General features: G+C 32.2%; 2 protein-coding genes across 11 annotated transcripts in view; one reads left to right on the top strand and one right to left on the bottom strand.

Moving 5' to 3' along the window:
• PPFIA2 (PTPRF interacting protein alpha 2) overlaps positions 1-22362 on the top strand; it is a 432283-nt gene extending 409921 nt beyond the window's left edge. For 3 of the 10 annotated variants that reach the window (XM_069491029.1, XM_069491032.1, XM_069491038.1), the window contains 7 exons: positions 954-1147; positions 4448-4545; positions 13059-13234; positions 14074-14142; positions 17231-17390; positions 18589-18680; positions 20700-22362. In XM_069491029.1, the coding sequence (XP_069347130.1) occupies positions 954-1147; positions 4448-4545; positions 13059-13234; positions 14074-14142; positions 17231-17390; positions 18589-18647 (756 nt within the window). In that variant the 3' untranslated portion in view covers positions 18648-18680; positions 20700-22362. Of the gene's footprint in view, positions 1-953; positions 1148-4447; positions 4546-13058; positions 13235-14073; positions 14143-17230; positions 17391-18588; positions 18681-20699 lie in introns of those variants that run through there. The other 7 variants (XM_069491030.1, XM_069491036.1, XM_069491035.1 and 4 more) reach the window with 3 other exon arrangements.
• Positions 22363-24376: 2014 nt separating this feature from the next.
• ACSS3 (acyl-CoA synthetase short chain family member 3) overlaps positions 24377-25980 on the bottom strand; it is a 133699-nt gene continuing 132095 nt past the window's right edge. The window contains exon 16 of the mRNA XM_069489977.1: positions 24377-25222. Within this exon, the coding sequence (XP_069346078.1) occupies positions 25154-25222 (69 nt within the window). The 3' untranslated portion in view covers positions 24377-25153. The remainder of the gene's footprint in view (positions 25223-25980) is intronic.

The raw sequence follows: 25980 nt of genomic DNA, 5'->3' as shown, positions 1-25980 counted from the left end.
TTTGATTTTGGTAAAAATTTCATCATTCTTAAGAATACACACAAAAAAGGGGAACACCTAGATTTTAACTAGAAATGCATGTTATAATTAGAATTTTCAATTTAGGGCATGATAAGGAACTAAATAGGAAACTAAGATTAAGAGAGAGTAATAATGTTTTTAAAAAATGATTTCCTGGTGATGGTTGATTTTGACCTTCATTTTAGCTGTTTTGAACAGTATGTAGTAAGATCAGTTCATATTGTTATGTTAAATAATTAGATTATCTGTTAGTTTTTGATCATGCCCTGCTTCTTTAAGGACAGAGTCTATATTGATTGATTTCTAGAAAAGATTTTGATTCTTTCCAACGTTCTTTATGGAATGCTGACTGCATGCTTCTCTAGATAACAACAATGTCCATATAGATGTTCAGTATTCTGTCTCTTGAACTTAATTGCTTTTTTCTTTATTTGTTTACTGAGGTTTCTATTTCGCATCAAGTCTTGCCATTAAACTGTAGCAATGGCAATAGTGGCATTGATAAGATTAAAATGGAGGATTAGCTGATAGATATAAATAAAATAAACCTATCAATATAAAAAATCTTAAAGCTCAGAATTTTTATTATAACTCTGAATTCTAATTTCTTTATTAACAAAATACATATTTGGACAAAATATAATTCCTTTGGGGAATACAAAGTGAACAATCATTTTCAGTAGGCAAGTACTTTGATAAGTGTATATAAAGTTCCATTTTGTACCAAAGAAAATTAAATACAGGCTAAATATTATTTCTGCTTTATTTCCATACATCATAGTAATGAAATATTAGTTTATATTTATATAATATATATAACTAAATACATACTATGTTTATATATATTTAGTTTAGATAATAATAGATTATATTCTCCAATTACCATCTCATTTTATTGGTTAAAAAACTTGACTGCTATAAAACAATTCTAGTGTCCGGTTTTTCTACAGACCCTGGCTTATGGAGATATGAACCACGAGTGGATCGGAAATGAATGGCTTCCCAGCCTGGGGTTACCTCAATACAGAAGTTACTTTATGGAATGCTTGGTAGATGCAAGAATGTTAGATCACCTAACAAAAAAAGATCTCCGTGTCCATTTAAAAATGGTGGATAGTTTCCATCGGTAGGTTTTTTTTTTGCCAAAGAATAATTAAAATAAAACAATGTGTAACATATATTTTATTAAAACAAAAATTGATGTTTATGTGATAGAAAATGTGTGCTATTTCAAAAATCTGTGTACATCTACTTGGAAAAATATTTTCATGCAGCAAATTGCAAGGACTATCTAATGTAGAGCTGTGTGCAATGCATATTATGTGCCCAAAGTCTATGAAGATATATGTGCACAACAAATTGCAATAAAATGCAATCTCCTTTTTCAAGTTTTTTACCATCTAGTACTTAAAAAAGGGCCTGCTTTAATATTATATCATAAATGCTATGCTTATATTAGCTAAAAAAATGTCAGCTGGATTTTGATTATTTGTTTCATATAGTTGATTCTGGTGATAAATTAAATAATAATAAATCTAAATCTAGATAATTTTGGCTTAGGAGACTGTTTGGTGCTATACAGTCCAACATTTAATCAGTGATTAAAATGAAAGTGGTATAAAAATTAGATATGTTGGTTACATAAAATTAGGATAAATAGATAATAATTTTGGCTTTTCACTCCAATTTATGGAGATATTTTGAATTTTAATGTAGTTGTTGACACTGTTGGATTAAATTTAGTAGAGATAAATATAACAGTTTTAAAAAACTATTAAAATTGCTGGATGACAAATTCATGATTTAATATAATAGTAGCTTATGTGAAAAGGATATAGGATTTATAGTTGACACAAAAATCTCAGTATTGGTTAATACCTTGACAAGGCATAATTAGATTGTGTTTATTCATAGGTACAACAAAAGTGTCATGGTGTAAAATAACTATAAAGTTCTATTCATTTATCCACCCTAAATTATTATTGATAAAGTGGTAAAAATCTGGTGGAAACGTTAAGGAAATTAAAGAGTTTTTACTCAGATGAAGGAAAACTTAGATAAGTTTTCTTATGTTTTAAGATCATTACTATGTGGTAAAAAAATAACTTTTTTTTGTTGGGCATGTACTTTTCTAGTTCATATAGATAGAGAAACTAGGGTGAGTGATTTCTGTTCACTAGAGAGAACACCTTTGTACCAATCTCAATTGCCATATATTGTATACATTGGGAGGTAGTGAGTGAGTTTCCTATAACTGAAAGTTTAGGCCTTCAAATTTTATGTGGTTGCATTAGACTTGTATTTAGAGTTTTTGACAACACACTTGAGTCCATTTTTCTCATTCTTCACTAGATTGATTGCTTTATTATTTTAGTAAAAATGACTTTTATAATCACATTTAAAAAAATAAAAATGACTCAAATATCAAGGGTGCTTGCTTGTTCTGGGAAGTATGCAAGCTTCATGTTTATGTTATGCTAATGTCTGACTTGAAACAGGTAATACGTGACTGCACATGACATCCCATTTTCAGCCCAGTTTTCCATCTGAAAGATATTGTCACAATATTATCCTCTTTTTGTACGATTTTGTATTACATATAACAACTTGGAAGAAACTAGCCAAGAACCGTTAGTTTAATCTCAAGTTGCCTAATATCTATGATGGTTGTTATACAAGTATTATTTAGTATTTCGTCAAATTAGTTTGCTAGGAATGCCATAACAAAATGCCACGGACTGGGTGGCTTAAATAATAGAAATTTATTTTCTTGTAGTTCTGGAGGCTGGGTGTTAGAGACCAAGGCATTGACAGGTCTGGTTTCTTCTGAGGCCTCTCTCCTTGGCTTGCCCAAGACCTCCCTCTCTCCGTGTCCTCAAATGATCTTTCTTCTGTGAGTGCACATTCCTGATGTCTCAGGGTGCCCAAATTTGCTCTTGTAAGGACACCAGTCAGTTTACATCAGGGCCTAGTCTAATGGCCTCATTTAACTTAATTACCTCTCTAAAGGCCCTGTCTCCAAAACAGTCACATTTTGAGGTACTGAGGGTTAGAGCTTCAACATATGAATTTTAGAGAAACAGAATTCAGCCCACAACACCTACCTAATGCAGTTTTGTTTCCATTTTTCTCTGATTCTGAAAAATTTGACTCAACATTGTTTTTATTAAAATGTAGGGCTTAGAAATGCATCCATCACCTAAGTGTAGTCTGGTTAATGTAAATAAATTTGCATATATTCCTAAAGACTTGAGATATCACATAGTATCTACACCCTAAGTGATATCAGTGATGATATCAGCAACTATCATCACTGATAATCATTGATCTTTATTCTTGAAACCTAGAGATCATTAATATTTTTTCCTATCATACTCTTCCACATCCTTTATGTCTAATATCACTACATCTTTTCATTTCTTCTCTTTGAACATCTCTGTTCTCTGGATTTTCTTTTCGTGCTCATGGCTGTTGTCCTTATTTTGGCAGCACTGACCCCTTAAGTGGTTTCTCTGTCTCCTGGGATTACTTATTTTCCATCTCTTATTTTGCTACCAGATTATTCTTCCTTAAACAAAAAAAAAAAACTTTTATTGTCATGTCTTCCCCCTCTGAAAATTGTCCAGTAATTCTCTATCACCTGGATGTATTTCACATTTACACAAAATACAAGGCTTTCCTTAATATACCTCTACTTTCCAAATGTAGTTGTATTCCTCCTTCCTTCTTATCATGGCTTTTCAACGTTGGACAGTGTGTCTCACTGTCACCACACCTTTAAAATTTCATCTGCAATCCTGTTCATGATGCTCCATTTTCTTTCATAGTCCTTTCTCTGCTACCTGATTGCTTTGGGAGCAATTTTCTGCTCTTCCACAATATCCTTTTCCTGCACAATTGCAGTGTCTGCTGACTTGTTCTTTTTAGATACTTCTGTATCATTTAGGGTTGTGGGCTATTCATTTTAATATTCAGTTCTCTATTTTATTACTTAACTAATTCATTATTTATGTTATTTTTCTCAATGGCTTAAGAAGAGAGTATCCATTTCTTATAATTTCCTTGCTGTCTCCATAATGGGGATTTTAAATTCTTTTCAAATGAATAAAATATTAATTTGTCTGCACATAATATAGGAATAGCTACATGAAAGACATATATAGAGAAACAACAACATAAAGGATTATTTTCAAAACTGTTTTCCTTATTTTGAAAATATTTTTTTTTTTATTTTTTTGGAAACATTGTGTGCTTAACATAATTATAAATTTGTTTCCTTTCAATCCTGAAGGATATAATTGTAAATGTAATTTTTTAGCCTGTTGTCCTATAAAGCAGTGCCTAGTGTTGGCTCTGCCTAATCAAAGAACTTTCTTTACCTCCTGAGTAAATTCTGTGTATTTTCCTTTTTTTAAAAAAATAATAGAACAAGTTTGCAGTATGGAATTATGTGCTTAAAGAGGTTGAATTATGACAGAAAAGAACTAGAAAGAAGACGGGAAGCAAGCCAACATGAAATAAAAGGTAATGTGCCTTTCTTTTACATGAAATGCCTTTTCTCTAGCGTTTTTAGCTTCCACTTTTATGAACTTGAAATGCTATATGTGTTACAATGGTCATTAAGTAGCATCAGAATTTAGCTTATCATGATTTTTTTCATTACTTTTCTAATTAAAATACAGAAAATTGAAACATAACATTCTAGGGTAAATATCCCATTTGAGGCATATTTTTGATTTTTTGAATACAGATTTATCCTTCAGAACCTATTAATTATGCATTCTGCTTACACTAAAGATGTCTCCATGTAGATATTTTTGTCAAACTTTTAATGGAACATTCTCATTATAATTCAGAGAAACATGGTATATCATTTTTATGGCAGTTCATTTTTCAGTTTATATCATTTGAATTTTATTTCAGTGCCCAGATATTTTATTTTTGTGATACTGTAAAATTAAAGAAATTATATAGGAATTTTATACAGAAATTATGTAAGGACTTACTGCTATAAACTAGTCTAGTCTTTTAATAATTTTAGCTGGGAATTAGTTTAGGAGCATTAATTGCTGCAACTTCTATATCCACAAAAATGTTTGATTGGACTAACAAGAAAAGACACTATATTGCAGGTTTAATGGAAAAGTACTGTATTTAGTAATTAACCATCTAAATGTTGAGGTGTACCTTAATATACAGGGGAAAAATAGTTTCAAAGAGGAATACAGGTGCTATACTTAGGTGCTATACTTGCTAAAGACCATTGTATTTTTTTTTATTGCTGTTGCTGAAGAAAAAAATAAATTTTTGGATATAAGAAAGATATAAGTATCTGTAGGCCTTTTTGATAAAAATAATCAATCCACTTTTGTTGCTTAAAGAAAAAAAAAAGACCTATTAAGAAAAATATAACCAAAAATTTTAAGGAAAAATTTGGATATTGAACTACTTACCAGTTATATTTCCAGTTCCTGTTACCCATGGAATGGGTATGTGCAAACACTTTGTCACAATTCAGTGGATATATTACATTGATTGTTCAAAGTTAGGCATGAGTCTCTGTTTTCATCTTCATTTCTTTTAGGCCTTACTTTATATAAGAAAAGAGTACATATTACATGTTACCTCCCTCTTCCTCAATATTAAAATTTAGCACTGTTTTATTCTTTATTTAAGGTTATCTATCTTAGGCTTTTATAATTTTCATTTGTGGTAATGTCAGAAATTACTCTTACTTTTGGCAGTTCTTGGACAGTACATTAGTTCTAATAGAATGGGCTTGAATGCATTTGAAATTGATTGGTTAAAATGTTTTTCTATATACGGTTCACTGGAAAGTAGACAGACACACAATGGATTTCTTGTAACACTTCATTTGACTCATTCCTTAGGAGCAAGAAAGTGTTTTTCCGTTATCAAAATCAAGTTGTTTGATTTCACTTTATTTTGGGGCTCCAGGAAATTGCAGGTTGTTTTCAGTTCATTGCTATTCAGTTGAATTGAAATTTGGGAACTAATGGATCCAAGATAGACCCCAGAAGGAAGTTTGCATTTGACCAAAGAAAGGATGTTTTAGTACACAAATAGATTTTACCCACGGGATACCACTTTCTAGTTTTCTTTCTCAAGTACTTTTTCCAATTACATTTTATTATGCTGAGGCTCACCACATGAAAACTTTCACACACTGATAGATCTAAAGGGGATAAATTACCCATTCAGCCCTATCCCAAATGCTATATTAGTATTTGGCAATTGCTGGTTAGAGTGTAGCCCTGAGAAAAAATTGCTGTGATTCACTATGATTATACACAAACAACTCCATATGATAAGTAGCTGTGAGTGAGATCATAAACAGACCGTTTCCTATAACTGATCTGATGACATTTACAGGAATAGCTATCAACTATGACTAGGGGTCTCTGTTATTATCTGAAGTGTTAATTAACCTTGACCTTAATAAACAGTTTTCTGAGGTGAGAAGACCATGTGAATATCAAGAATATGCTAATATTTAATTTGTTGCTAGGAAACAGTCTTCACTGATTTCTAGGCCTTTATTGCTAGGTCAAGAGGATTCCTACAAAGCTTTAAAGTCAGGGCATCCATTTTGCTTGCAAACAGATTTACAGAAAGGGATATAATTTACAAAATTTAAAAAAGGGTATGGTGTTCTAAGGAGGAAAAGTTTGGATTTGTGTTTCACTTTCCTTCACCCCATAAATGGATTGCTTTATGTATTTGATCACTCTTAACTACAGGTGTAACAATGGAATTTTTGATGGACATATATTTGCAGAAATATGATGACTATATAATATGCCTTAGACTATGAAAATATAAGCCCAGCTCTAGAAAAAACAAACACTTCCTATTCAGAAATCCATCTAGTGCAAAGAAAACTGGACAATTTTGTTGTTGTTTTTTTTTTTTTTTTGATGTGCCATTGATTTAAAAAATGTTTTTAGTAAAATCAAATGGAGAACCGTTGCTGTCACCCATACATACCTCCCCAGCTTTTGAAGTTCAAGTATAGGGTAACTAGTGGTTATAAAGAATCAGTTACTATCCACAGCATCTGATAATATAGCCAAAAGATAATACCAAGTAACTCACATCTCATTTTCTGAGGTCAAAAACCTCAATGGGTCTGTGTGTTTGTCTATGTAGGCTCTGATGATAGCTTGGACTTTAGTTTACATCACATAAACACACACATGTGTATTTAAATGTACAGTGCATATTATGTGTAATGTCTGAATCTTTCAATGAGCATTCATTATTACTGCAATTCCTAGAGCAAATACATGTTTCAGTTAGCATCAGTGATTAAAAAAAAAAAAAAAAACAACACCTCATTGGAATAAGCTAATGAAAATGCAGAGGAAAATCTATCTATACTTCAATACTGACCCAGAGTGACAGTGAATATGTCTAATATAAAATTTCCCTATATAGCAAAGATCATTAAGTAAGTCCTTTGTTCTGCAGAAGACATGGGGAAAGAAAGAGGCAAAAACCTGAGGGGATAATAAATGTCCTACTTCCTGCAGAAATTCACCCTGCTTTGGATAGAGCAGGTAATGGTAGTAAGACTGTAGGAAGTGGATATTACTCACATGTTCCTCATTACCTAAATCCAAAGAAAGACATAGGACCTTTCTTTTGAAATGAGATTGTTCAAGCCACAGCGGGAGTTAAGTAGTGAAATGTGAGGCAAATATACCTATAGCTTCCAGATTCATATACAAATGCTTTATTAGCCCTGTAGATTGGAAGAATCAGAAAGAGCAAAAACTAATTTGAAGAGCTTCTACTTCTGACTATAATGGAATACATTGAATCAGACCAATCTTCAACTGAGAGCAGATACAAAGGCTGGATAAATCAATAAGTAGCCCTTTGAAGATAATAGAAGCCAACTAAGACAGCCAAAGCTTGAGAGGCTATGATCTTGAAAAAGAGAGAAATGCATCGAGGTCAATGGTAAACCTGTCATTCTCTACTGCTTTTCCCTGTCTCACAGAGCAGTAGGGAATGGGGTGTGGGGGGAATGGAATTTAGAGGCACCAAAGCTGCCATGGCTTGAGGAGCCGAGATCCTGGAGAAAAGGAAAACAAGTAAGCCTGACGTTTTATACCACTTTCCTCTTGAGAGGTTTGTGGACTCCTAAGAAGGATGGACATAGAAGCTAAAAATTGAACAGAAGGCAGAAACCAAAGGTTAAGACATCTAGAAAGAGAGCTTTTGGCAATCTCATGATGATAGAGTCAAATATCGCAGTCAAAACCACCAAATATACTTTAATTTGAGGTCTCTAAAGAAATACACCATAGGACTAAGGACAAACTTAAATAGACCAGGCTTTATTTTTACTTACTTATTTATTTTTTTAAATAGATATTATTGTGTTAATATCTGAGATTTACAACTAGATGTTATAAGATACATATAGTTAGTAAAATGATTACTATGGTGAAGGAGATTACCAGGCTTTATTTTGAAAGGTTAAAATGGAAATCCAGCACAGACTTATCTAAATCCTTAATAAGATCAAGTTGACCTGCCCTTATTGTAGCTGTCTAACAACATAAAAGTAAAATTCCCTCAAGAAGAAGCAAACATCATCCAGAGCCTCTACAACTTTTTAATCATATTGTCTGAAATTCATTTAAAAAATCAGATATGAAGACAATGTGCAAAATGAAGAAAACCAAGACAATAAAATCAGAAAATAGAAACATAGTCACAGTTGACTCTGACACTGATTTTTTTTGTGGGTATTATGAAAATAAGTGACAAAATGGAAAATTTAATATAGCTGGAATCAATACGTTAAGAAAATAATTAAATGGAAATTTGAAAATGTGGAAAGTATAAAAAATTAAGAACTCAATAGGTGGTTTAATCATAGAAGAGAAGTTTTATGAAATAAAAGATAGATCACTTGGAAATATCTGGCCTGAAATATGAAAATAAACACAAGGATGAAGGATATTAAACAGATCATTAGGGACATATTGAACTTGATAAGGTAAGCAAAAATGAAAAAGAACCAATATTTGAAAAGATACTGGTGGAGACTTAATAATTTAAAAAAAACTAAAGGAAATAATAAGCCACAGATTCAAGATACTCAATGAACCCCAGATGAGATTAAAAAGGGAAAAACAAAACAAATCAGACACAGTGTAGTAAAACTGCTGAAAGATATGGCCTACACTCCCTAAAAATCTAAGAATCTGCCAGACTAAATTCCACAATAGTTTTAAAAGAGCAATATAAGATACCTGATGTCGTTCAACTAAAATAATGTTATAAGAAAATGGAACGATATCCTTAAAATTTTAAATCAAACTAACTTCTAAATTAGAAGTATGTCCATCGATATTAAAGACACAATTAATACACTTTCAAAATCTGAGAGAATGCTTCCCCAGAAAAGCTAAATAGAAAGGAAATAATAGGATGAGTTATTTAGGCAAAAGGTAAATGATCATAAAGACAATAAAAAATGCAGACAGGATGGAGGAGGAACTGAAAAAATGTGTGAGTAAATTTCATAATAATAAAAATGATAATAATGTCTGCAGGCCTTATATTTTATGTAGAATTAAAATACATAAAAACTATAATGCAAAAGGCAGGAAGGGAGTTAATGAAACTAAATTGAAGGTCTTTGCATTATCTAGGAAATTATAAAAAGACTAATTTATAGTAGACTCTAATAGTTAAGGATACATATTATAAGCTTTAAGTTGACTACTAAAATAAGAATGTAAAGTAAAAATAAAAAGCTAATAGAGTGGTAGAATAAAATAAGAAAACACATAATAAAAAGGCAAGAAAGAGAAAAGGAACAAAGGACAGGTAGGACAAATATAAAGATGGTAGATTTAAACTCAAATATAGGAGTAATAATATTAAGTGGGAGTGGACTAATACAATTAAAAGATATGAGAAAAATAAAAACAATGATATAGTGAATACAACGGACACACTTTAAATATAAGAACATAGAAAAGGTAAAAGTAAAGGAGATACACATGCAAATACTAAACAAAGCTGCTGTGATTCTTCTAATAGCATATAGACTTTAAGGCAAGAAACATACTAGAAGTAAGCTGGGGATTTTATAATAATAAAAGGGGAGATATAGCAAATTTGTATGCATCTAATACATAGACTTAAAATATGAAAAGCAAAACTGACAGCAATCCCATTACTAGGCATCCACCCAAAGGAAAAAAAGACATTCTATAAAAAAGACATCCGCACTAGAATGTTTACAGAAGCACAATTCACAATTGCAAAGATGTAAAAACAACCCAAATGCCCACCACTACATGAGTGGATTAAGAAAATGTGGTATATGTATACCATGGAGTACTACTCAGCCACAAAACATAATGGTGATCTAGCACCTCTTGTATTATCCTGGGTAGAGCTGGAGCCCATTTCTAGTAAGTGCAGTATCACAAGAATGGAAAAACAAGTACCACATGTTCTTACTATCAAATTGGTATTAATTGATCAACATTTATGTACACATATAGTAGTAGTATTCATCGGGTGTTGGGCAGGTGGGAGGGGAGAGGAGGGGATGGGTATGTTCACACCTAATGGATGTGATGCTCACCATCTGGGGGATGGACACACTTGTAGCTCTGACTCGGGTGGGGCAAAGGCAATATATGTAAGGTAAACATTTGTACCCTCATGATATGCTGAAATAAAAAAAAAAAAAACCTGACCGATCTAAAAGTAGTAGATATTTTCATAATCATAATGGGAGTTACTGATCAAACTACAATGGAATACCAATTGTATTAGTTTGGGCTGCTGTAACAAAGTACCACAAACTGTGTGGCTTAACAACGACAAATCACTGTCTCACAGTTGTAGAGGCTAGAAGTTTGAGGTCAAGGTGTTAGCAGGGTTGGTTCCTTCTGAGAGCTGTGAGGAAGAATCTGTTTCTTGCCTCTCCCCTAGCTTCTGGTGGTTGGCTGGCAATCTTTGGTGTTTTTTGGCTTATAAGGACATCACCCTGATCACTGCCTTCATCTTCACATAGTGTTTTCCATGTGTACATGTCTGTTTCCAAATTTCTCCTTTTAAGAAGGATACCAGTTATATTGAATTAGGGCCCACCCTAATAATATCATTTAAATTGATCATTGCTATAAAAACCCTATATCCAAACAAGGTTACATTCTGAGGTTCTGGAAATTAGGGCTTCATCATGAATTTAGGGGGAACACAATTTAACCTATAACATCACACATTTACCATAATGGCTAAAAAAACCAAAAAACAAAACTCAAAATGAAAAATACTAAGTATTGGTGAAGGTATGGATTTTCATCCATTACTAGTATAGAGTTAAATTGTGAGAGTGGAATTTGTTTAGCAATATCTGCTAACATTGATTATATGTATACTACATAACGATTCTATTCTTTGTTATTTACTCAACTGCAGTAGGTAAATATGTAACAAAATACATGTATAACAATATTCAAAGCAGCACTATCCTTAAAAAGCCAAAGTGGAATCCACCTGAATATCCATCATTGTGGCATATTCTTATAATGGAATACTAAATAAATAGCAATGAAAATATATAAGCCACTGCTATTTGCCAAATCACAGATGAATTCCATATTGAGCGAAATACAGACACAATAGTGCATATTATATGATTTCATTTATAAGCAGCTAAAAAAAGTCAGGCAAAACTAATCTGTAATGAAAGTAGTCAGAATATTGGTTACTGCTGGGGTGAGGGCAATGACTAAGGAGATACATGAGAGGACTTCTGTGGGACTGTATGACTTTATTGCTTTACTGTTCTGTACAAGAAAACCTAAGTTGCTTATAAATGAATACATCAGGACAAATTAATTGTGCTTTTGAAAAACTTAAACAATATAAAAATACATTGCTTCCCAACCCCCAAATACTTCTCTGATTTTGCAGATAATTTAAATAAGAGAAAATAAACCTTTGAAGTCGAAGAATATTTCACAAAATACTTTTTATGCTTTTTCTGAATAAAGGTATAATTTTCATTCAGAAAGAAAAAAATTAACAGGAAAACTTACTTTTACCTTAGTGATTATATTTTTCTTTCTCTTTCTATAGGTAGGAAAAAAATTTTTCCTATGTCCCTTTAAGTTCCTTAATATTATTTCTTTTCTATGGAATATTTTGGTCCTTCTGATTATTTTACTGCTTTTTATATAGCATTCTGCCAGTCCATAATGGGAAGAAATGGAAGAAAATAAATGATAAAATATATTTTGATACGTTTTTGTCTAAAAAAGGGACAGGAAAAAGCCTTTATCTAATGGTTTTATTTTTAGAAAATAAAAATCAAAGTGTTTTGTACCTCAATAAAAAACTACTTTCAACAAAGCAAAAACAACTTGTGACTTTTGACTGAGTGCCTGAATTGTGTGTTAGTATGTGATTGGAAAATAATGAATTGACAATAGTAAGGTATCAATTTATTGGGTCTCTTTATTATCTTACTGTTCTGTTTTTATATATTAATTCAAGTGAAAAAAGTATCTTCTAGTCTATATGCAATATTTAAGTAGAGGTTAATAAACACTTCTGATGAAGGACAATGTTAGTATTTTATTAGAATCTTATTTTACTGTTTATCAGTGTGTTACTAAGACACCAACAAGAAATGTCTCCATCTGGTGGTAAAAACATTAAACTTCAGATGACCTATAGGGCTCAAGTATGAAAACAAGAAACACATTGAGACATTGTGTTCCATGTGATGGAAGTGCTGTCATTTTAATTATAACAAACACTCTGAGCATGTCAAACTTTTTTCTAGACTTAGAATAGAAAAGATTAGTAGTTATTAGAGCAGTAATCACATGCAACAGAATGGAGCCAGGTCATTAGAGAGTGGATCAATCACCGTAAATGCAGCCTGGCCAAATACCTATGGTTCATTTCAGCCAGTGGTTCTATTATGGAAAATACTGCAGCCTAAAATGACACAACTCTTTTTCTAGATGTGTTGGTGTGGAGCAATGATCGAGTTATTCGCTGGATACAAGCAATTGGACTTCGAGAATATGCAAATAATATTCTTGAGAGTGGTGTGCATGGCTCACTGATAGCCCTGGATGAGAACTTTGACTACAGCAGCTTAGCTTTATTATTACAGATTCCAACACAGAACACCCAGGCAAGTTTCTTTGTTTTGCTGTAGTCTCATTGTGTCCTGGTTTATATAATGGCAAACTAAACTTTCAGAAAAAAAAAAAAAAGGCTGTGTATTCATGATTATTAATGAAATTAGTTCAACCTTTGAAATATGTCACTGGAGTTTTAATTTCAAGCTACTGGATTTCTAGCCAAAACGAAATCATAAAATTAAACAGAAAAAAATTTAGAGGTTATGTGGCCCAACCTCCCAAAACAAATTATGCCAGATTCCCTGAAACAAAATCCCTGACAGATGGCCTTCAGTCTCTGCCTCGCTGAGGGGCAGTCATTTCAATTTATTTGTCTGAATTATGCAGGCACTTGCATTTGCGTGCCAATAATTCCTAAATCCGGATAATTATTTGAATCAATACAGTTCCTTACAAGTTAAAAATAAAACTTTCAACTTACATCATAGTCCTAAGAAATCAGACATCAAGAGTCAGGGCACAGAAATCCTTATCTGAAGTTTCCCCAAATGATGATCATTGTCAGGTTTGAGAGCCACCTGCATACACTAGATAAAAATTTGGCAGTCCAACTTCACTTTTTATTTTGTTTTCACATATTTCAAAGTTTTCAAAGCCTCTTGGCCTCAGACATTTATGCAAGGCTATCCCTCCACTGTCCACAGACAAAAGAAAATTGCCCTACGTAGTCTTTGTAGCTAAAATTTACAATGACTTGTATAGAGGACTAAAAATCTTAACGCATCATTACAACATACTTTTTAATGCATTCTCAGATAAATATAATCTGCATGATTTTTTAAAATAAAATGTGATTTCAGTGAGGGTAACTGTAATTTGATGTCAACAGGCAAGGCAGATTCTTGAAAGGGAATACAATAACCTCTTGGCCCTGGGAACTGAACGGCGACTAGACGAAGTAAGTCCCTACCTGTCATTCAAAAGGGATCTAACAGAGTATAAGAAAAATGTGGTAACCTTCTTGTTTTTAAGAAATAGTGCTTGGAAATTAATCACATGCTTGCTCTATGCATTGAATCTAGAATTTTTCTCAGGATGGTTCTTAAATATCAAATTACATTACTAACAACTTTGGAAAGAACTTTATGAGTTCATAAATATTATTTCAGCAGGTAGAAATACTAAAAGTAATTCAAAAAGAAACTTTTTTATGATCTGCGACTGAAAAATATTAAGCAACATATTTTTAAAAATTATAAGCAATTAATACACAAATATTGATAAATTCAGCATTTTAATAAGGAATCTGCTTAGCTCTTAAATTTCAGTATATCTTCCTAGGAAATTTTAGTATATTAAAATGAAAAGACAACTTACTTTCAATAAATGGAAAGCTTTTCATTATTTTAGATATTAATACTAAGCTTTCCTTGAAAACAGATGTATAACATTTTAATAGTCATAGGATTTGAAAGTTATATTGAGCATAAGAATCCCTAGACATAATATATGCATGTTTAAATTATTTGAAAAATAATAAATATATAAGTAGCCTCCTGAGATGAATGAATATAAGGGATATCTGCAAACCTTGTGGACTGATAGACAATTTAATAGGCCTTCCGAGTTTCTTACAAGGTCTTTCTGGAAGAAGTGGGAAGGAAGTGTGAAGTGGAAAATACAACAATGTATAATTCTGTTTTGCAAAGTACAGTTGTTTCTTCACTATAAAGACAAGCTGGTAAAATAATTTCGTGAATGAATTTAGCAAATCCTAAAATGAGGCAATCATTCCATATTCCAATGGGCAGAGCAGAAAATCTTGGTATTATAAAAATCCATGTTGTCCTTTATGGAGGAGATTATAGAGAAATAAGCTTTACAGTCTTGACCTTAGCTAACTTCTAATAAATTCATACTCTTGTCCGATCAGGATAATGATTAACATTTTAAAAATCCTAGTTAATACTTAACTGATATTAGTCTTACAAGTTGTTTGACAATATCTTAAATTCTTATTCTGAGTTGTTGATTCAAAAAGATAGTCTTATAAACTCATACATGGTAAAATACAATTATTATTAAAAGTTAAAATTTTAATAAAAATTAAAGATCTGTCATATTGTTACACTCTAAAATGTGGATTGAACTTAAGGAGCTGTCCAGGTAAAGACACTAGCCTATGGGGGTTATAGTGTTGCTTCCCGATAGTAATGAATAAGCAGAAAGGTCTATTGAACCAATTAAATGGGATGTGGCTATCTACCTTCAAAATATGCTCTTTTTTTATTTTTAAAAGCACAACACACAATTTTATTATTCAACCTTCTATTCTCTTTCATTCTTTTTTTTTTTTTTTTCAGTATGAGCAAAAACAGCCAAACAACTTTCCTAGGCCTGTAGTGAACTTATTTCTGGGGCTTTACTGATCACATTCCATTAAGATAATGTGAGAAGGTTGATGTGCTTCCTTTTACTCCAACTAATAGGATATCTTTTAACCCTGTCTCATGAAAAATTTTCCCCCATGATGATGTTGCTTATAGTTTCTGTTAAGTTTCTGCAGTAACAATATGTAGAAAGAGTAGAAGTAAGGAATCATAATTCAAATTCTTGACTTCTTGGCTTGTTTTTAAGCCCTTAGCTCATATATTATAGCAGTGGTAAAGCTCCATTAATGTAATGCAGTGTTTGTAATGTAGAACTGAAAAATATTTATGCTTAATGCAATCACTTTCCCAAGAATCAAGACGTCAGATAGGCCACAGCTGTGAAATTCTGTTTCTTTTCCACCTTTACAAACATTTGGAGGTCTAGGGTAATGTACAACACAGCAGTTGAGAAGAATAGTAACAGACATTTCTTAACCTATAAAATGGGCACCAAATCTAAGCAAAATTTAGATATTGATGATAGGGATTCCAGCAGTGGCTGTATGTAATTATATATGTGATTTTTTTTTTCCCTGATTGACTTTAAATGTCACTTAATGAATTTTAGCAGTCTACAGATAAGGACACCATCTAGTGTTATTCATTTACAGCAATGATAATTTGAGCTGAATATAGACCTATTATTCTCTATGCCAAATGAAGTCAAATGAAGTAGTAGAGTAAATACCACATACTTGGCATTAACTTCAGAGAGTAGTCCTTCCCTACGTGGGAAATATAGTGACATAAGAAGACAAGATCTATTTGGAATGATTAATATTTTCCCTACAATTAGTCACAAAGAATAATATTAGTTAACTGCTAAATTACATATTACTGCTTACCAATTTAGAGGAAAATAATGTGTCTATACAAGTCCTTTGTGTATATACAGACAAGGAAAAGATTATTTTGTTAAGATATAACAGCATCAGCAACCAGAATTATATTATTAAAATGTAATTAGAGTTACATTATGCTTTTAGAGGCACCCAAAGAGCACGTGTATTTATTAAAAGGATGGTGTCCAGGCCACACAGGTTTTTCAACAAATTACAAGTTAATGCTGCATCACTTGAAATCTCACAAACCACAAATTTAGAGTTTCTTATACAGATTATAGGCTATAGTATCAAATGTTAACCAGGCCTTCTCAAATATAGGTTTCCCCACAACATATATCTCTTGTGTACATAACAGTGATATCATTGAAGTGTCTGAGTCAAATGTAGTCTACTCAACAACTGATTCAATGAAGTATATCATCTCATACTATAAATCCAGTCAGCAGAAAGCATAACAAAGCATATCCGATATTTCTTTTGGAAAGACTTTGGGGTTTTATTTTAGGTTTCCAAAGATGTTTACTGTAAAGATATCAAATCTTAGATCTGAAATAATTTGAAAAATTTTATAAAAACACTTCTGCATCAAATCTATTACATTCTCATTTTGGAATCACAGAACTCTCAAGATAAAGTGTAAGATTCCATATGTATACTTGACAGATTGAATGTAAATCATCTGTGATGTACGTTTCTAAGCTTACAGCTTTAAACACCTGGACTAGTTTACTTGTTTTCATTATGTCAAATTATAACTCTGTACTGGCAGAGTGATGATAAGAATTTCCGACGTGGATCGACTTGGAGAAGGCAGTTTCCTCCTCGTGAAGTACATGGAATCAGCATGATGCCCGGGTCTTCAGAAACATTACCAGCTGGATTTAGGTTAACCACAACGTCTGGGCAATCAAGGAAAATGACATCGGATGGTACAGTAGTTTTGCATTGCTGCTTATAAAGTAAAAAGCTTATTTAGCAAAAGCTAGTATAATTCTCTGACCTTGCCTAACTTTCTGGAATTATTTTCTTGAGTTGGTTTGCTCTGCTTGAAATTTACTTTGCTTTCATCAAAAATCAAACTTTTTTGTTTAAACTGCTAATGCATGTACTCATGGCATTTTACTCATTTTTTCAAAATAATTTATTACGTTCTAAAAAGAACAATTTTGGCTAATGTCCACATTGAGGAAGAACAGTAAACATTTGCATGATTTGTGTTTCTTTAGTCTTCTATTCTCAAGGTAAATAAATTGTTTAAGTTAGAGGTTGGCTTTGGACTAAAGGTCCATAGTAAATGGAAATTATATCCACTGTCATTCTACATGCTTAAATACTGCAAGTTTTAAATCTCATCTTAGAAATTCAAACTCATAGCTATCTTTACCTCTGACCAAGACAGAAGGCCTTAAATAAACAAGCACAACCATGAAAAGAGAAACAAACACAAAAAACCTACAATAATTTCCCAATTAGTATTTCCTTCTGTGGACATTAGACTTGTGTTATATACTTTGTAAAAGAAAGCAGTCATTCTGGAGGAGAGACAGCTTTGGAATAGTAGTCACAAAATTATTTCTGTTCGTGGGGCAGTAAAGAAAAATAGTCCCACTCTCTTTATTAAGATAACCACCTAGAGTCATGATTTCTTTTCAAAGTCCTAGCTATTATGGCTCTTAAAATTAGTTCCAACGTAAACTGTGATCTTTGATCTACATTTCTTATAACTTGTTAATATTGTGGAATATGTAAGCATAATTCATGGGGAATTTAACATAATTAAAATTAGTGTAGAAGTTCTTCAATACTTGGAGGAAAAAAAAGTCCACCATAATGAGTTCTGTAAGAGCTATCTTTGAAAAAACAAAAGCACCCTGGGGAGCTGCTCCTGTTACAGACTTCATCTGAGGAGGAATACATAACAACCCTAAAGCTCAGCTGAATTCCATTGGGATGAATTTTCATTAGTAACTTGATCTAGAGAAGAGGATTGTGAGTGGCTTACATCTGAGAGAAAGAAGGTCTACTAATATGTTCAGGACCCCTTTATATAGGGAAAATAAATCTTTCTCATCTGAAATCTTGTACTCATCATCCAAGTCCCTCTAAAGCCCTTTTCTCCATTTGCAGTTGCTTCATCAAGATTGCAGAGGTTAGACAACTCCACTGTTCGTACATACTCATGTTGACAAGCCACTCAAAGGAGGCAGCACTGACCTGCTGTGAGTAGTTTTCCTTTGGCTGACAAAAAACAAGAACACACACACATATTAAAAAACAAAACAAAACAAAACAACGGAACCTGCATAGGCTAGTAAATATACACTATACTTGTTGGTATGGCCTAGCAGTACAGAGGTGAGAAAACCTTTTTGAATGGCTACGGGGGGAAAGGAATCTTTATATTGTAACTCTTAATCCAGTGTTTACTATCACCACCTGTCTGCTGTCTGCTGGAAACCTATTGCTCTATGAGCACGCATCATTGGGTTGCTACCACGCTGTTTTCTACTTTTAGTGGCATTTCACGTTGATTCTCATAGCATTTTATTGATAAGAACTTGGCACTTAAAATCATCTATTTTTAAGTGAATATTTTATGTAAGGAAGCTGAAGTCAGCAGGCAGTGATTTAAGCAAGTTCACAGAGTCAACTAGTGGCAGAAATAGGAAAATGATTTGGAGGTGGTTTCATATTAAAAACAAAGTAGAAACTGAAAGTTTTGAACTTTTAGTGTATTGTTTTTCAGCAACGTGATTTGTTAAAAACAAACATGGATTTTAATTATCTGGAGCTTATTACATAGGAACAAAGTAAAATTACTTACAAGAATGGAAGAAAGGACCAGCACAAAACCTTATGCAACCATTTGTATTTAGAGAAATATTAATTAATGAAAGTTACTTCCAAATCCATATAAAAATGGGGTTATTGAAAGATAGTCTTATTAGTAAAATTGTGGTTTCCTAGATTTATAAATATCAAATGTTCTTATTTTTTTTAACATAAAACTGTTCTTTACCAAAATATCCTACCATTTTAAATGAATTAATATTTTGGAAAAATACTTTAAGGAGTGATACTTAGAACCAAATATGTGCATAGGGATGGGAAGAGGAAGTAGTTATAGACAGAGAAACAGCTCACCTTGTGCTGTTTATTCATTGCCTTGAACTAAAAGCTCCATACAGTTTATTGTTAGTCTTTTGGGCCTAATACAGGAGCTGATATGCTGCCTTATTTGGGTCACTATTTAAAGGTGATAAAGCAAAAAGTAGCCAGATAAGAGATATAATTTCAGAGTGTACAACTGTAACATTAAAAATTTTAACTATGGTATACAAGTTGCCAACTAATTAGGCATCATTTAAAATATATAATAATTTGGCAATATAAGAGGCTTTCCAAAATACTGTTTATGATAGATCATACATATAATATGATAATTTCCCCAGGAACTGAACACTTCACTAATTTACAAATGACTACTTAATATGTTCAGTAGTGCTTGCTTCTTAGCTCTGGATTGATGGGTAGGGTTACTTTAACTATTTGCAATCTGTTTTTTGTGCATGGCATTCTAGTTTATACTTCCTAGTTTTTATCATTAAATGAGATAATATTTATTTACAACAAATAAATCTAGGATAACCAATTTTTATTTTGATGAGACATCAGCACTTTTGTCATTGAAATAATTTGGAGCATACTATTTACTCTTTCTTTGTGTCAGCAATAGTAATTGTGAGCTTTTCCTAATTATGGCTTCAAAGAATCATTGATAACATACCACTGACATAGATCCTTTAAAATATATGATTTACTATTATGTTTTTATCATAATTAAACAAAGGTATCTTTTTAAGAGCTCTAGAATATATGAATTGGAATATAAATCTAGTCCATGAAATAGGTCAACTCAACCCAAGTTATTGATTAGCAAATTGTAAATTTTTCAGAAGGCATGCCAACATTAAGTGTGACTACCTTTGTTTATATTACTGCCATACTTTCCACAAAGTTGAGCAAATCCTATTATTTTTAAGCTCCCCTGCACAAAATTGGAGAAGAGCAAATGTTAATGACATCCAGCTATTGGTTAGATCCTAAGTGATATCCTTTTCATTATTATTTAGGACAAGAGTAGGCAGGCAGGATGGAGATACACCACAGAATAGTGGAAAGGGATTTACCAGTCTGGGACCTTTCAGTGAAATAATCCTGTCCATTATATATTTTAGATGTCGTCTTTTCAGTCTACTCTACCTAAAGTGCACTACCATCTAAGAAGAGCAGTGAAAATCTTTGTGAAGACTGAATCCTAAGGAAGTAACAACCAAGTGACGATTTATTAAAAGCTGAAAAATGTGATTTTGGGGGAGTCAGATATTAAGTTTGATTAGTTTACTACAATTGTAATAAAATGCTTAAGTCATTTGAATAATAAACATTACCCACATCATAAATTCTGTACAACAGATGCTTTTATGAAATGAAGCCACTTGTTTTTTCATGTTTTATTGTAATATACTAGACATTTATGTATTACTGTGTATTTCTTTTTAAATGTGTCTTATGTAAATGGATATAAATATGATTTTTTAAAAAATAAAATATATGGTTCATGGAGTCTCAAGTGCAAACATTTGACAATTCCAAGTACTGTTTGTATTTTACCATTCCACCATTTTTACAGTTTTTGAATTGTAACAGTCAAATCAATATGTTTCCTTGGAGCATGTTTCATGCTTCAACATGTTTCTCCTTCAATCTGTCAATACTTAAAGCTGAACACCTGCCTCTGATCATGTAAAAAAGAATGATTTAACCTGGAACTGGAGCCAAAAATAGACCTTTAAAGGCAATCAGGGATGTCCTATATCTTTAGAAATAGCACTGTGATGGCTCGATCTCCTTTTCAATACAAAACAAAGCCAAACTGTTTACAAGAGTCAAAAGCAATTATTTAAAAATTTATATAAAAAAACCATTATCTTCTCTTGTTACCTGTGGACCAAGGGGGGAAAACACTTCTTTACTAAGAACCATGTGTTCATTCAAATACCTTGAACCGCCAGCCAGCACTGGACAGTGAATGTCAACCACTTCAGAGTCTGAGGCTTATTTCCAATGGAAAACACAAAACCCCAGAAACCCTTTCCTTTTGTCAATATAACAGGGCATTAGCCAGACTCATGTCTAATGTTATAAGCTTTTAGCCGAGATGGCCTTGTTGCGACTTCCCTGAAGTCAGTTTTATCAGAGGAAATAAATGAAAGACAGAATGATTAACATATATAGTGTATAAAAGTATAGAAGAGTAATCTCTTCCCTGTGACTTTATTTGGTGGTGTTACTGTTGTTTATTCTTTGTTTATATGGGAGATTTCAAAGTAAAACCTATTTAATAATACCATTTATCTAACCGCTGATTTTCTGCTGCTTGATCTTACTAAGCGCAAGAACTGTCATTAGTAATTTCTCTTTTGTATTTTAATTTGCTATGTTTGCACGTACATTACATTTGTTTTGATGTCTATTTTTGTTTAACAGATTCAGTCAAAAGTTAATGGTAACATAAACCCTCTCCATTGTCAATAAAAAAAATACTTCCAGTTCTCTGTTGAAGCTCTGTTTTCTAGTCACATAAGGTTTGGCAATTTACATGAACCACAAGGAAAAGCATTTCTTTAGTGACCCTCATTCTAATAGTTAGCGTCAAAATTGAGTCTGCCACAAGAGGGAGTACTAAACTTGCTTATGGGAGTGATTCTAAAGTTTCTAAAAATGTGTCCTGAGGAGAAACAATGGAAAAGAGCTTTCTACACTTACCTGAATATGGGGATCTTTATTCACAGAAATTAAATATAATATAGGAACTATGATATTATAATGCCATAACTAAAGTTGTATCTACTCTTATATACCACTCAATCACTAAAGACAATGTCTTCCTTTTAAAGATCAAGTAAGAAATAAATATTAATCATCTATAATAAACCTCAACATATATTGATACAAAAGATCCAGCTACTTCCTTCAAAAAAGCATAAAATATGCACTAATTTATAAGGTAATTATTACGAGATTCTAAAATTCACTTAAGAGATTAAGAATCTCAATGTTCTTCCTTTTGACCATCAACATTATGAATCCTCACATTTTTAAAGAGCAGGGCCTTTCAAATACAATTTTATATATAGTAAACTGCTTTTTCATTGACAGGCAGATCTCATTTGAATACATTTAACATATTTTAATGAGAAAAATAATAGGAAAACACTTATCTATAAATTTTGAAAGTATATTTTCATTTTCCCAATGTCTTACAGTAAAAATTCCATAAAAATACCAAAAAAAGATAACACATAATTTATTTTAGCAAATTTAAGTATATTGCATTTTCTAGTAGCATTATATTTTTGTTTTTAAAGACATATTTAATTCAGAATATTTTAGGTACTATATAGGGAAAGTGATTCATAGTTAGTATTAAAATAGAAAATTCCTTTTTTTCCCTAAATTTTAAGCAGTCTGATGACTCAACTGTATCCTTTTTGCCTCATTTTTAGTTACATGAAAATAACAGTACTTTTCTGACAGTACAAATGGGATAAATTTTCTCAATGAGACACAAGAAACAGTCAGTTCCCTAGTTGCATGCACTGTTCTCCAGGCCTGTTCAATTCGAAAATAACCTACTTGCTGAAGTGCTTCTTTGGATTTGATCACCAGGAAAAATGTACAACAGGACCAAAGATGTAACTTTTACACAATTCTTGGATCTACCTGAGTTTATACTTTGTGAATGAACAATGATACACATTCAGCTGAAGAACACGCCATTTCAAATTAACTGAATCTTTTGTGGAAAAAATAAGGAAATACATTTTTACTGCTAAGACATTAAAAATGGATTATTAATAAAGACTACAGTTGTGACAATGCATAAAATGTACACAATAGGAGACACAGTTCAAGGAACTCAACAGCTTCAAATTGTAGGGTGTCTATCTAGTTGGCTTAATTCAGGCTACTAAAATAAAGGGAATAAGTAGATGAATATATTTTTCAGGTATAACAATAAAAAAGGCAACTTAAGCAAATAGGAATTTACTTTGAGAAAGCCATTTATTTTGTACCCTTCAGTTCAAAAAATGTTCACATTTTCAGAACATTTTTATACAGGTTGTAAGTTATTTTATGAAACAAACAAGTAAACAAACTCTTATCTATTATCTCTCACATATATTTTTACGTACCCAGACTATTATGTCAAGACAACCTGCTCTTGAAAATAATGTTCCTGATGGACTAAAAGACTTAGAAATACTTGGAGAATCATCTAAGCTTCAATGAGCATGATATACTTTTGTGTTAAAAATGCATTATTGGATAACTGACGACATGTAGAACACTCAGTAAACGAAATAGTTAATTACTTACATCTATCTGCTCTAGTTAACTGGCACATTACCATAAGCTTATTAACAAAGATTCACTTTTCAATTATTTTTTAAAAATACTTGAATTTTATAGAAGTGAAACAGAAAGACACGTTTGGACATTACAATATTTTTAAATGAGTTATTATTTAAACATTAGAGATTTTACATAAAAATCTGGATTTTTGGTTTCTCTAAAAAACCAGAGGCTCTTGCAGCAGGGGACCTGTCTCCCTCCTGGGCCGTATTCTGCTGGGACTGAGTAGAGGCTGCCCCCTTAGGTGGAGCAGACATTCTCCAGTGTTCACTATTCCCGAGTGTCCTTTTGATACTCAAACCAAGGGGCTCATGCTTACTTGAAAAGCTTCTTGACATTAAACTACCTGCCTGCAAGGCCCCGTGGTCTTTAGTGTAAAAACCTTCACATTTTTTCTTTAAGACTTTTCCTACCACCCTACCTCATTTGTGCATCATTGTTTGTTTGTTTATTTGTTTCCACAGGAAGCTGGAATCATTAGGAAGTACAATCAGCTAAGAGCCTGAGACAAGTGGAGGGGCTCCCAAGAGTCCTCATGTCTACGAAGAGATTGGACTAAATGACCTCCAGGTTCTCAGCCAGGCATGTGATTTCCCTTGCCGAAGTAACAAATGATCTGAAGGCAGAGCTTTAACCCTGGTGTCCCGCCTCCCTCCAAAAACAAATGGCTAGACAGGCCCTCCTACCTAGATAACAATTTCATCTGTTTAGATCATTACCTAAACTTCCCATTTCATCTATTTTATTCAGAATAGTGTGAGCAGCTAGAGAATATTAGAATATATTTAAAATTTCTACAAGAAAAATTTTAATTATTATCTGACTTGGACTTTGAGTGTTAGATTTTGGATCAAAAGCTGTAGATTTTTAATTTCAGGAAGTGGCTCTATATTAGTGTCATTTTAAATTAAAATGTTTTTGCAGGAGTACAAATTTTAAAATTCACACACTAGATACATTTTTCTTAAGTTAAAGCAGTAGACAACATATAATGAACCATGTTACAGGCAACTGACAACAATGCTAACAGCGTCAAGTGAAACAGAAGGCACAAGGTCTTCCACTAGTTTTCATTAGATTTGCTTAGACCAAGTTTTGTAATTCACATTTCTGTTTGCAAGTAATTTCTATTTAAATATTTATTTCTGGGAAATAAATAACTTAATTTCAGTTTAGAAATTAACCCAAATTGACTCAAAATAGGAAAAAAAAGTCACGGGGCCTGCTTCAGTACTTCTTCTATGTGGCCAAAAATGCTGGGGTCTTCAATCGTCGAAGTTATCTGGAAAGAAATTTAGTGTCCAATGAATGCTCTTCCTTAAACCTCTTCTACTCTCCCTATACTTAAACAATTACATGCAATGCTGTTTTCCCCATTATCTTATAATATTCATATGGAAATTTTCAAAAATAGGGAATTTTGAACCTAATATTTTAAAATTCATCTATAGTCAGTCTTCCAGAGTAATAAAATAAATGATTCATTAGCATTGGTCCTGGAGGATACGTTCTCTAGAGTTCCTCTAAAGGGGAACTATTTGTTTCTATAGAAAGAAAATTGGGGGGGTGGGATTTGCTTATACAACTACTCCTTACTGTTGCATTGCCTTTCATTAGATCTCAATGATAAAAATATGTACATCTATGCACACATAATGTGCACACAAATTAAAAGAATACATATGCTTGATTCAGCCTAACGTTTCCTAAAATAATTACAAAAATAATTAAACAGAACAGGATAAGTAATTAGCATGTATCAATTAAAATATTTCAAACATCCACTGCTAGTCTCAATTGTTTTACTTTCTCATTCACTAATAGCCATTAATGACTGTAATGAAGGAAAATGTACCTTTAATTCAATTGGATTGAGTTTCCACAAATAAGTTTAAATTTAACTGACAATTACTAATAGTAAAAATATTTTCCCACCCTGGTTCTCATAATCAAAATATGTGGTCTTAACTAATCTGAATTTCTTTCTAAAACCCTCATTCCTACAGAGAGAATGGCTATGAAATTTCCCCCTTAACATTA

The sequence above is a fragment of the Eulemur rufifrons genome, chromosome 16 (genome assembly GCF_041146395.1).
Source record: "Eulemur rufifrons isolate Redbay chromosome 16, OSU_ERuf_1, whole genome shotgun sequence".
NCBI classification, from domain to species: Eukaryota; Metazoa; Chordata; class Mammalia; order Primates; family Lemuridae; genus Eulemur; species Eulemur rufifrons.
This window is presented reverse-complemented; position numbering and strand designations above follow the sequence as displayed.